Raw genomic sequence first — 13,785 nt, 5'->3', positions numbered from 1 at the left:
GTTTAAGATGAAGGTTCACCACCAACTTCTCACTGCAAAAAGAAAGGGACAATAAGTGCCAGACTTGCCAATGATGCCTGGATCCCAGGAATGAATGAGTGTGAGAAACTATTGTAGATTAAGGACATGCAACATTCAGACTTCGCAACCCAAAAACTTTTCTTGACATAAACGATTACTGGATTGCTTTCCCTCTTCCTCTCTCAATTCAATTAAAGGGGCATTGTCTGAAAATGGATGGTGCAGACTGTCTGATACATAATGTGATACCATGCTTCCTCACTGCTACTGACCTTCTCTTCTCCCTACCCAAATTAAAGCCGATATTAGCACTAGAAATGTATGTTATTTGATGGCAGCTGCCTTTTCAATTTCAAATGAAATGAAGTCTTCGGTTTTGATTATTATTCAATCTCAGGATGTGGGCGTCACTGACAAAGCTGACATTTATTGCCCATCCTCAGCTGCCCTGAAAGTTTTATACAACTGAGTGGCTTGCTAGGCCACTTCAAAGAACATTTAAGAGTGAACCACACTGGTGTAGGATTGGAGTCATATAGGCCAGACCAGGTTAAGGATGCAGGCTTCATTCCCTAAGGAACATTAGTGAACTGATGGGGTTCTACTGGCCAAAAAACAGCTGCTTGAGGCAGGCAGGCCTTTGATGCAAAGGCACAACTGACAGCCTCCCTGCTGTGGACTCTGGCAAAGTGGAAAGGCATCTGCCAGAACACATTGTGCACAGGATTTCCAGCAATAGCCTGGGTCACAGCCAGGCCAGGTCCAACAAGAAAATACTCAACTCATTTTAACTGAAATTTTGTTTTTATGATTCTGGTACAGAACATTAATTAGAGATCCTATAGAATGGAAAATCAGCACCTCAAATCTGAATTAAACTTACAGCTCATGAAATATAAAACAGACCTGGCCAACTTATTTGGAACTCTTCTATCCACCTACAGTGCTCAAAATCTGGCCTAGTCAAAGAATCTTCCCACATTGCTGAAAGATGGATAGTTATTCACAGAATGGAGGTAAATATCAACCTTGTTCTTACTGACCTACTTTGGCTCCTGCTCTGACACTGCCTAAAATTCTCATCCAAGTGTTCAAATCTCTCCATGGCTTCACCCCTCCTTATCTCTACAACCTTCCAAGCTCTCAGTGATCCTCCAATTGTGGCCTCTGGCGCCATCGTTGGCGACCATGCCTTCAGCTACCTAGGCCCTAACCTCTGGCATTCCCTCCCTAAACAGCCAAGCCTCTCTACCTTTCTCTCCTCCTTAAGTCATTCCATACAATCCTACCTCTATGACCAAGCTTTTGGTTATCTCCCTATTGTGCCTTTATGTAGCTGTCAAATTTTGATAGATAACATTCCTGTGAAGCATCTTTGGATATTTTACATTGTTAAAGGTACTATATAAATACACGTTGCTGTTGATGTAAAGTACCCAGGATGGTGTTTATTTTTTGAAAAAGATAAATGGAAATTACTTCTCAAACCCATACCTTTTCCCAATCCAGCTTCTCCACATCCACCAGGATTCTCATCAGCTCAGGAATGGCCAGGGCAGGATGGGTGTCATTGAGCTGAATGGCAACCTGTGAACAAAGGGACATCAACTTTAATATCTTCTAATGCATCAATAAGATCATCAGGTTTACTGAAGAGTGAAATGGGAAGAGTACAAAGACTCTGAGCAACACGACACACACACTACATAAATGCAACTCATGATTCCAAGTTTGATTGAAAGTCTGTCCATTAATTGGACACTAGGATATGTGTTCATTCTCTCTCTCGTAGGCTGGCAGCTTTAATTCCTCTACTTACATGCAAGTCATTTCTGTGTTACCCCATGGCACAGTAGTAAGTAGCACTTTTGCCTGAGTCAGAAGGTACTGGGTTCAAGACTCACTCCAGAGACTTGAGCACATAACCTGCACTAACACTTACAGTGGAGTACTAAGTAAGTTCTGTACTGTCGAAGAGCAGAAACATTCTTCCCAGTGTCCTGGTCAATATTTATTCATCAACATCACTAAATAAAACACATTATCTGCTCATTATCCCATTGTGATTCATAGCAGCTTGCTGTGAACAAATTGGCTTCCATGTTTCCTGCAACAGTAACTACACTTCAACGGTTACTTCATTTTAAAGAATTCTGGGACAGACTGGGGTCATGAGAGGTGCTGTGTAAATGAAAGATATTTCTTTCTTTCACATTACAGCAAAAGTCATCTCCATCATGGAATGTGCCTTGCAGCTGTGAGTAAATAGAACCTTGCTGCCAACTGCGGACACAGATCTCACAACTCACAATAATTTAATCTGCCCTTCCTCCTTGGCACAGCCATCAGCAACCGGAGTCAGCAATTTTTGCTTTGAAACAATTGTTTTTTTATGCATTCTGTTTGTCCTGCTGAGTCATCATAGCACCAGTGCATCTGTTTTATTTTCCTATCAGTAATAAAACCAGCTTCAAAGATGAGGATGAGAAAAAGCAAGAATGAAAGAGATGGATACAGAAGAGAGACAGACAGTCAGATAGATAAACAAGAGAAAGAGAGAAGAAACAGTGAGAAGAAACAGACAGCACAGCTCAGAGTCATTATGGCACAGAAGGAGACCATTCGGCCCATTGAGTCCATGCGGCTCTGTAGAGCAATCCAATAGATCCCCACTCTATCCCCATAGACCTGCAAATTTATTTCCCTCAAGTGCCCATCCAATTTCCTTTTGAAATCATTGATCGTCTCTGCTACCACCACCTTCATAGGCAATGAGTTCCAGGTCATTGCTACTTACTGCGTAATAAAGTTCTTCCTCACTTCCCCTCTGCATTTCTTGCCCAAAACCTGAAATATGTGTCCCCTTGTCCTTGTATGATCAGCTAATGGGAACAGCTTTTCTTTGTCAACCTTATCTCAACCTGTCATAATCTTGTATACCTCTATTTAATCTCCCCACAATTCCTTTACTCCAAGGAGAACAACCCCAGCTTCTCCAACCTAACCTTGTAGCTAAAATTCCTCATCCTTAGAACCATTCTGGTAAATCTCCTCTGCACTTTCTCCAGGACCCTCACATCCTTTCTAAAGTGTGATGACCAGAACTGGACGCAATACTCCAGTTGTGGCTTAACCAGAACTTTATAAAAGGTTCAGCATAACTTCCCTGCTTCTCTACTCAATACCTCTATTTATTATTATTGGCTATCCCTTGCAGGCGAGGATGATTGTCCTCTGAGAGTCCAAAAGGTGGCTGTTGAGGCAGAGTCGGGATCTAGACTTTATGGCACGTCGGGCATTTGGTGTCATTTGGGATGTTTGGTCGTGTATTATTAGTTCGAGTCATGGCTTGTTCTTTTCTCCGTTTTCACTTTTCCTCTTCATTTTGTTGTCGTTGGGTCTCAAAATGTGGGATCCTTCTCACAGACTCTGTCTCCATCTGGATCGGTCCAGGGCGATGGTCTCCCAGGAGCTGATGTCAGTGTTGCATTTCTTCATGTTGGCTTTCAGCACACTCGAAGTGCGTCTTCTGTCCTCCTCTGCTGCATCTGCCCTGCATGAGCTGGGAGAAGACAACCTGCTTTGGAGAGCCTGGTATCTGACATCCAAACTATATGACCAACCCAACAAAGCTGATGGTGGATAATCATAGCCTCGATGCTTGTGGTGCCTGCTTGTGAGAGGACACTGATGTTGGTGCGCCTGTCCTCCCACTTGATGTGTAGGATCGTTGCAGGCACCGTTGATGATATGGGGAGGCGGTGGTGTAGTGGTGTTGTCACTGGACTAGTAACCCAGAGACCCAGGGTATTGCTCTGGGGACATGGGTTTGAATCCCACCACAGCAGAAGGTAGAATTTGAATTCAATTAGTAAATCTGGAATTAAAAAGCTAGTCTAATGACGGCCATGAAACCATTGTCGATTGTTGTAAAAACCCATCTGGTTCACTAATGTCCTTCAGGGAAGGAAATCTGCTGTCCTTACCTGGTCTGGCGTACATGTGACTCCAGACCCACGGCAATGTGGTTGACTCTTACATGCCCTCGGAAATGGCCTAGCAAGCCACTCAGTTGTATTTAACTGCTACAAAGTCAATAAAAAGGACTCCCTTCCTAACAGCACTGTGGGTATCCCTACCCTACATGGACTGCAGCGGTTCAAGAAAGCAGCTCACCACCACCTTCTCAAGGGCAATTAGGGATGGGCAATAAATGCTGGCCTGGTCAGCGATGCCCACATCCCATGAATGAATTACAAATAAAAATATGTCTCCAGTGCCTTTGGGTGCCTCCTACACATCATTCATTTTTCAGCCCCGTACTGTAAGGATCACAACCACATGGTAGACAATGAGCTTAGTTTCAGTATTGATGTCGCAATCTTCAAACACTCTCTTCCTCAGGTGGCCAAAGGAAGGGAGGCAACACACCAGGTGCGACTCATGATGATGGTTACATAAATGCTTGTCTGTTCCCCTAACTATGGAATCTCCTATAACGGCTGCATTTCTGCTCTATGCTGTTCCCTCCTGTGCAGTCCCTTGCTCATTGCTACCATGGTCTGGACTGCACTCCTTCAAAGTGTCATTACTACCAGCAGCCTCCAATACTGAGTACCAGTTTTAAAGTGGCATACACCCTGAAGACTCCTACACTTCCTGCCTCTTCCAGATGGCCACCCATCTACTATCCTGAACTCTCTCTGCCTGTGGGGTGGCCAACTCCTGGAATGTACAATACAGGAAACACTCATCCTTCTTGATACTCCGCAGTGACTACAGCTGCCCCTTAAGCTTGGAAATTCTGAGCTCGAGCTCAAGCACCTGGAGACACTTCCGACACACGTGGTCCCCCAAGACACATGAAGTGTCCTGAAGTTCCCACATGGTGCAGGAATTGCTAGCAACAAGTCTCAGCTGCTCAACCATGATCTAAAAGTTGAGAAAGTGGTTAAAAAGGCATATGGGATCCTTATAAATAGAGGCACAGAGTACAAAAACAAGGAATTTATAATGAATCTGTATAAAACAGTGATTCAGCCTCAACTGGAGTGTTTTGTCCAATTCTGGGCTCCGCACTTTCGAAAGAATGTGAAAGCTTTAGAGAGGGTGCAGAAAAGATTTACGAGAGTGGTTCCAGGGATAAGCAACTTCAGTAAAATGAATAGATTGGAGAAGTTGAGGTAGTTCTCCTTACAGAAGGAGATTTGATAGATTTGTTCAAAATCATGAGGGTTCTAGACAGAGTAGATAATTTGTTCCCAGTGGCAGAGGTGTCAAGAACCAGCGGACACATTTAAAATGATTGGCTAAAGAATCAAAGGCAGCATGAGGAAAAACTTTTTATGCAGTGAGTGCAGCGATCTGGAATCTACTGCCTGAAAAGCTGGTGGAGCAGATTCAATTATGGCTTTCAAAAGATAATTGGATAAGCACTTGAAGGAAAAAAATTTTCATGGCTATGGGAAAAGAGCGGCCGATTGGCCTCCTTCGACACTGTAACCATTCTATGATTTTATGGAGGGTCATTGGAAACATTGGTGGCTTTAAAAAAAAAGAGAAACTTGTATTTATAAAGCACCTTTTACAACCTCAGGATATCCCATAGTGCTCTGCAGTCAATTAAGTACTTTTGAAATGTAGTGACTGCTTTAACATAGGAAACACAGCAGCAAATTTGTGCAGAGAAAGATCCCACAAACAGCAATGTGGTAATGGTCAGATGATCTGATTTAGTTTTTGGTTGAGGGATAAATATTGGTCAAGGGACAACTCCGCTGCTCTTCTTCGTAGTAATGCCGCGGGATGTTTTTTCAAACTTATTCATTCTGGGATGAGGGTGCAGCTGCAATGGCAGCATTTATTGCGCATCCCTAGTTGCACTTCAGAAGGGGGTGATGAGCCGCCTTTTTGAACCGCTACAGTCCTTGTGATGAGTGTACTCTGACAGTACAGTTAGGTAGAAAGTTCTAAGATTTTGACCAAGGAACAGTAAAGGAAGAGTGATATAAGTCCAAGTCAGGATGGCATGTGACTTGGGAGAGGAACTTGGAGATGATGGTGTTCCCATGTGCCCACTGCCCTCGTCTTTCTCGGTGGTACAGGTCATAGATTTAAGAGGTGCTATTGAAGAAGCCTGGACGAGTTGCTGTAGTGCATTTTGTAGATAGTACACACTAAAGCCACGGTGCACTGGTGGTGAAATTAGTTAATATTTGAACTGGTGCATGTACTGTCAATTAAAAGGACTGCTTTGTCTTGGATGGTGTTGAGCTGCTTGAGTGTTGTTAGAGCTGCATACATCAAGACAAGTGGAGAGTATTCCATCATACTCCTGACTTGTGTCTTGTAGATAGTGGAAAGATTTTGGGGAGTCAAGAGGCGAGTTGCTCGCTGCAGAATACCCAGCCTCTGACCTGCTTTTGTAGCCACAATATTTATGTGGCTGCTCCAGTTCAGTTTCTGGTCAATGGTAAACCCCAGGATGTTGATGGTGGGGAATTCAGTGATGGTAATGTCATTCAATGTCAAAGAGAGGTGGTTAGACACTCTCTTATCGGAGATGGTTATTGCCTGCCACTTGTGGGATGCAAATGTTACTTGCCACCTATCAGCCCATGCCTGGATGCTGTCCAGGTCTTGCTGCATGTGGGCATGGACTGCTTCATTACCTGAGGAATTGGAAATGGAACTGAACACTGTGCAACCATCAGCAAACATCCCCACTTCTGGCCTTATGATGGGGGGGAATGGTCATTGATGAAGCAGCTGGAAATGGTTGGGCCTAGGACACTACCCTGAGGAACTCTTGCAGTAATGTCCTGGGGCTGAAATGATTGACCTCCAACAAACACAACCATCTTTCTTTGTGCTAGGTATGACTCCAGCCAGAAAGAGCTTTCCACCTGATGTCAGTTTTACTCAGCTCCTCAGTGTCACCCTCAGTTAAATGGTGCCTTGTTTTTGCAGGACCAAATCACTGCATTGCATAGTAAATTCAATTACACTCCAGCTATGATCATTTACAAGCAGAAGGGGGAGAGGGCAGAAATCAGAAATTGGCGGCCCATCTCACTGCTTAATGTTGATTACAAGATTCTGTCCAAAGTCATAGCCAGTCGAGTCAAGTCTGCTCTGGAGTTGGTGATTCACCCCGATCAGACCTGTACTGTACCCGGCAGGAAGATCTCTGATAGTCTCGCGCTACTCAGGGATACGATCGCCTACGTACGGGACAGGAGGGTGGACACCTGCCTCATCAGCCTGGACCAGGAGAAGGCTTTTGACAGGATATCGCACACCTACATGATGGACGTGCTTTCCAAAATGGGGTTTGGGGAGGGAATCTGCAATTGGATCCAACTGCTCTACACAAACATCAGTAGCGCAGTGTCAATCAACGGGTGGGAATCTGAAAGTTTCCCGATCAAATCTGGAGTCAGACAGGGCTGTCCTCTGTCCCCGGTCTTGTTTGTTTGCTGTATTGAACCCTTTGCTGAGTCTATTAGGAAGGATGCGAGCATAAGAGGGGTGACAATCCCAGGCAGCGGAGGCACTCAGGTCAAAACCTCCCTGTACATGGATGACGTCGCCGTCTTCTGCTCGGATCCGCTGTCCGTGCGCAGACTGATGAGCATCTGCGACCAGTTCGAACTGGCCTCGGGAGCCAAAGTTAACCACGGCAAGAGCGAGGCCATGTTCTTTGGGAACTGGGCTGACCGATCCTTTGTCCCCTTCACCGTCAGGTCAGATTACCTGAAGGTGCTGGGGATATGGTTCGGAAGGGCCGGGGCGTGCACCAAAACATGGGAGGAGCGAGTAGCCAAGGTACGACAAAAGTTGGGCATGTGGGGGCAGCGATCTCTCTCCATTGTGGGTAAGAACCTGGTCATCAGGTGCGAGGCGCTCACGTTGTTGCTCTACGTGGCGCAGGTCTGGCCCATACCCCACTCCTGCGCCGTGGCAGTCACCCGAGCCATTTTCCGCTTCGTCTGGGGATCTAAAATGGACCGGGTCCGGAGGGACACGATGTTCAAATCTCTGGACATAGGCGGGAAAAATGTACCCAACGTGGCCCTCATCCTGATGACCACCTTCGTGTGCGGCTGCATCAAGCTATGTGTAGATCCCCAGTACGCAAACTCCAAGTGTCACTACGTGCTGAGGTTCTATCTGTCCCCGGTGTTGCGAAGGATGGGCCTGGTCACATTGCCGCGGAACGCACCATGCAGTTGGGCGCCGCCGTACCACCTATCCTTCGTGGAGCAGTTTCTGCGGAAAAACACCTTTGACCACCGGTCCATCAGGCAGTGGTCTGCACGGAATGTCCTCAAGGCCCTACGGGAAAAGGAGACGGTGGATCCTGTCGGATGGTTCCCCGAGCAGACCGTCAAAGTCATTTGGCGGAATGCCTCATCACCAGAACTTTCAAACAAGCACCAAGACGTAGCTTGGCTGGTGGTGAGATGGGCCCTCCCCGTCAGATCCTTCATGCACACCCGAAGTCTCGCCCCCTCCGCACAGTGCCCCCGCATTGGCTGTGGTGGGGAAGAGACGGTCGCCCACCTCCTCCTGGAATGTGCCTTTGCAAAGCAGGTGTGGAAAGAGATGCAGTGGTTTTTGTCAAGGTTCATCCCAAGCAGCTCTGTAACACAGGAGTCTGTGCTCTACGGGCTGTTCCCAGGGACGCACACCGAGACAAACATCAACTGCTGCTGGAGGGCTATCAATTCGGTGAAAGACGCCCTTTGGTCTGCCCGAAACTTGCTGGTCTTCCAGCGCAAAGAGTTGTCCACCGCCGAATGTTGCAGACTGGCACATTCCAAGGTCCAGGACTACGTGCTGAGGGACGCACTAAAGCTTGGAGCAGCCGCAGCAAAGGCTCAATGGGGAAAGACCACAGTGTAAGGTTCCCCCACCAAGCTGGACTGAGGGGCTGGATCCATGGGAAACCCCTCGAACTGTATCGTTAATATTCTCAATTGCTGTAAATGTAAAACTGTAATTGACATGACAATTGTGAAACAGAAGGGTTGGGAAGAAACTCATGACAGTATTGAAAGAAACTGATCTCTTTTGCAATGTTTGTATTTTTTGGTGTGGTTTGGAAACTGTTTGGCAATGTAATTTTTACAGATTTTTATGAATAAAGTATATTTTGGAAATAAAAAAAAAATATCATTAGAAAGCTTACCTTGTCTGGGAATGTTTCAAATGAAGTGCGGACTGGATCCCGACAGCCAAACTTTGAAGACTTGAAGCGACGGATGATGTCCTGCAGTGAGGCTGCTACCACAAAGTATTCCTGCTTTAAACGGAGCTCTTTACCTTCAAAAAACTAAATGATTTGATGGGTTAGTGTTGTATCTTTCTGTTGCAAAACTAACAACAATATTAAGGCAGATGCACTCAAACAACGATATAGTCTCACCATATTGCGTGGGCCCAAGCATTTTGGGGGTGGGGGCAAGGTGGTGGGGGTGCTGAAAAGGTGTTGGGCAGCAATGTCACCTTCAATTACATTGTAATCATTTCAGGGAGTAGAAGACCTTTGGTCCATCTAGCACTTCTACCCAAGCTATTCCTTTGGCGCATTTCTAGTAACCCTGAATCCCATTTGTCCACAAGAACCTGTCCAGTTCCTTCTTGACACCCCATTAGGGTTTTTTGTTCCACCTTCCATCCCAGTATATGTCCCATATACTTACCATCCTTTTGGTTAAAAAAGTTGCTCCTGCATTTCCTGGTTTCTTTTGTTGTCCTTATTTGTAAACATGACCCCCATGCTTAAATTCTGTGCAAGGCAGAAAAGCTTACTTGGATCCAAGTTGTCCAAATCTTTCAAAATATGGAACACTTCTCTCTTATCCCCTCTCAGTCTTTTCTTTACAAGAAAAAAGTTTTGGTTACATTCCTTTCTTTCCCCCGAGGTCCAAATCCTAAATTGCTTCATGGTCACTTTTACTGATGCTTTCTTTTTAGTTCCAGATTTTAAAAATTGAATTCAAGCTCTTAAACTTCCACCGTTGGGCTTCTTTGGATTACTAATTCAGGCCTCTGGTTACTAGTCCAGTAATGTCATCACTACTCTACTATAACCATGATAAGTGACCTTCAGATTTCACCTATTCTTATCCCTTTCCCCAAGTGCCCAAGGCCAGACTTTCCAAGAGGACCACCACAGAAGATCAGCTGGCGTGTGTTCCTTATAGACATGGAGTGGCCATCACTAAGTGTTCCCTCAGTTCCTTAGAATTACATAAAATTTAAGGCAAACTGTTCTTTGCCTATGTCTATGCTCCATATGAGCCTCTTCCCACCCCTCTTCATCTAACAGTGTCAGCATATCCTTCTCCACATTTCTCTCTTAGGTGCTTCCCCTTAAATGCATGTATGCTTTTCACACAACCAATCCTTGTGGTATCGAGTCCACACTCTAACCATGCTTTGTGTTAATAACTTTCTCCTGAATTCCCTATTGGTGACTATCATATTAATGGCCCATATTGTTGGGCTTCCCCACAAGTGGAAATGTCGCTATGGCAACCCTATTAAATCCATTCACAATTTTAAAGACCTCTGTCAGGCCACCCTTCAGCCTTTTCTTTTCTACAGAAAATGTGAGACACAGGAAACAATTAAAACAATTTAACACTTGGGGAAAGGAGAAATTGCAGAGCTATGGGGAAAGTGCAGGAGAATAGGGCTAACTGGACAGCTCTTTCAAAAAGCTGGCACAGGCATGATGGGACAAATGGCCTTATGTGCTGTAATATTTGATGATTTACTGCATTGAGTACAACCTACCAAATTTCTTTCAGCAGCCATGGTTACACCTCCCACAGCCTTCCCTCCCTCACAACCGCAGACTTCAGCATTAAGCAAGGCCACAGCAGCTTTGCTTCATATTAAAATGTTTCCCACACCAGCAGTGCAATTCTTTTGAGATATCTGGCACTATATTGAGAAGGGAATTAGGACAATGGGTTGCTGGGAGCAGGTTGGTGTTTGTGAAGGGCCTCTGGGAATGTCATCGTCTACAGAAGCGGGGGAGGGGGGAGTCTCTCACAGAAAAGTTTGGAACCACCTTGTTGAAAGCAGCAGTTTAGTCCAGGCAGTGGATGGCATACTTACATTGTCGTTGGGGTACAGTACTCTGGATATATTCTCAGCCAGGTTTCGATCTAAGACAGCCTGGATATAGTCACCAACGTTAACTATTAAAACAAAACCACACAATTGTCTCCATTTAATATCACCAGAAACTGATTCTAATTTTATTGCAAGGAAAGTAAAACACTTGTCAGTGCTATGACCCGCCTGTCTTCCATCCACATCAGCAATGGTTCAGTTGGTAGCGCTCACACCTCAGTCAGAGGATTATGGGTTCAGGTTCCACTCCACAGACTTGAGCACATAACCGAAGCCAACACGCCCAGTGCAGTATTGAGGTAGTTCTGTCCTTTGGATGAGTTAAACCATGGCACTAATCCAAGTCTTTTTCTTTCTTTTCATCCAGTTATGGCGCCAACAAAGAATCTCTTCCTTTGCCAGATGTAATTAAACTAACTAAATAATTCTGGGGTATAATAATTCTAGCCATCATCACACAGCTGTTTGTCAGAGCTTGCTGTGCACTATTTGGCTACTGTGTTTCCTCACATTACAACAGTGACTACGCTTCAACAGTGATTCATTCACTGTAAAGTGTTTTGAGACATCATACCACAACACTCCCTCAAATTTCCATTCGCTGTGTGCAGCCTGCTTGTTACACTCTACGGTGTTTTTAAGTGCGGCCGAGCAGGTGCGCATCTTAAAAAGGAGCGTTGCTTGTGCACTGCCTGTTTGTTCCCTATGCAGCACGTCCCTGATTGCTGCGCGGCTAGGCACCCATGCAGCTTAGAGGGAACACTGGTCATCAATGTAAGTCACTTCTTCCTTTCTTTGGGGGAAGAGAGCCTTTGTTCTGATTGGGTCGCACCCAAGATATTTTTATTTTCAAAACAGTCTGTCTGAGAAATCCAATTTATTTGCAGATTGCCTCTACATTAATATATTCAAATTGTGAAGAATAGATTTTGCAACAGTTCATAGCACAGTGCCAAAAGTTGTCAAGCTTATAATCTATTCTGTGGAGACTCTAAGCACTTGAGACAGCATATCATTCACCCATACTTACAGCACCATATAAAGGAAAAAAATGGCCAAGCTTTTACCAACCTCACTCCTGTACTGGAAATCAACGCATTTCATTTTGATATCACAGAGGCATTCATAAAAAGACTGGAGAGTCTATCTATTGTAGATAAACCTATTAGGTCTTCTTTCTGTGAATTATGCGTTAAAATCAGTACCACAAGAACTTACTTTTACATAGAATTTTTAACAGAGAAAAAATATTCGGAGGCACTTCACAGAGCACAAATCCAACAACAATTGACAAAGAGCCTAAGAAAGCGATATCAGGATGGGATGGCTAAGAGCTTGGTCAAAGAAGCAGGTTTTATGGAGAGACCTGAAGAAGGAAAGAGAGGTGGAGAGGCAGGGAGGTTTAAAGGAGGAAATTCCAGAGTTCAGGGCCCGGACTGCTAAAGGCATGGCCACCAATGGTGGGACAAAGGGAGTGGGGGATGGAATAAGAGGAAAGGGTTGAAGGAAGTGGCTGCAGAGATAGTGGAGGCATTGGTCGAAATATTCCAGAACTCACTGGACTCCGGGAGGGTCCCAGCAGATTGGAAAACCGCTAATGTGGTGCCCCTGTTCAACAAGGGAGGGAGACAAAAAGCAGGAAACTATAGGCCAGTCATTGCTAGAGTCCATTATTAAGGAAGAAACAGCAGGACATTTAGAAAAGCTTAAAGCAATCAAACAGAGTCAACATGGTTTTGTGAAAGGGAAATTATGTTTGACAAATTTGCTAGAGTTCTTTGAGGATATAACAAGCAGAGTTGATAAAGGGGAACGAGTAGATGTAGTGTATTTGGATTTCCAGAAGGCATTCGATAAGGTGCCACATAAAAGATTATTGCACAAGATAGGAGCTCATGGTATTGGGGGGTAATGTATTAGCATGGATTGAGGATTGGTTAACTCACAGAAGACAGAGAGTCGGGATTAATAGATCTTTTTCAGATTGGAAAGACTTAACTAGTGGAGTGCCACAAGGGTCAGTCTCAGGGCCTCAATTATTTACTATCTATATGAATGACTTGGAGGAGGGGGCAGAGTGTAATATATCCAAATTTGCTGATGATACAAAAATAGGTGGGAGAGCATGTTGTGATGAAGACATAAGAATCTGCAAGGGGATATAGATAGGTTGAGTGAGTGGGCAAAAACCTGGCAGATGGAGTTTAATGTAGGAAAGTGTGAGGTCATGCACTTTGGTAGGAAGAATCAAAAGGCAGACTTATTTAAATGGAGAGACTTCAAAAAAGTGCAGCACAGAGGGATCTGGGTGTTCTTGTGCATGAAACACAAAACGTTAGCATGCAGGTGCAGCAAGTAATTAAGAAGGCAAATGGAATTTTGGCCTTTATTGCTAGGGGGTTGGAGTTTAAAAATAGGGAAGTCTGTTACAACTGTACAGAGTGTTGGTGAGACCACACGTGGAGTACAGTGTACAGTTTTGGTCCCCTATTTAAGAAAGGATGTACTGGCATTGGAGACAGTTCAAAAGAGATTCACTAGACTGATTCCTGGGATGAAAGGGTTGACTTGTCAAGAATGACTACACAGGTTAGGCCTTTATTCATTAGAGTT

General features: G+C 44.7%; 1 protein-coding gene across 1 annotated transcript in view; it reads right to left on the bottom strand.

Moving 5' to 3' along the window:
* The window catches only part of pygb (phosphorylase, glycogen; brain), a 155,527-nt gene that overhangs the window by 74,628 nt on the left and 67,114 nt on the right, over positions 1–13,785 (bottom strand). Inside the window, exons 7-9 of the mRNA XM_068044523.1 lie at positions 11,155–11,237; positions 9,215–9,358; positions 1,516–1,608 (exon numbers count right to left, since the gene is read on the bottom strand). Of these exons, the coding sequence (XP_067900624.1) occupies positions 1,516–1,608; positions 9,215–9,358; positions 11,155–11,237 (320 nt within the window). The remainder of the gene's footprint in view (positions 1–1,515; positions 1,609–9,214; positions 9,359–11,154; positions 11,238–13,785) is intronic.

This window comes from Heterodontus francisci, chromosome 13 (assembly GCF_036365525.1).
Source record: "Heterodontus francisci isolate sHetFra1 chromosome 13, sHetFra1.hap1, whole genome shotgun sequence".
Lineage (NCBI taxonomy): Eukaryota > Metazoa > Chordata > Chondrichthyes > Heterodontiformes > Heterodontidae > Heterodontus > Heterodontus francisci.
The sequence above is the reverse complement of the archived record's forward strand: the minus strand, read 5'-3'. Positions and strand labels throughout refer to the sequence as shown.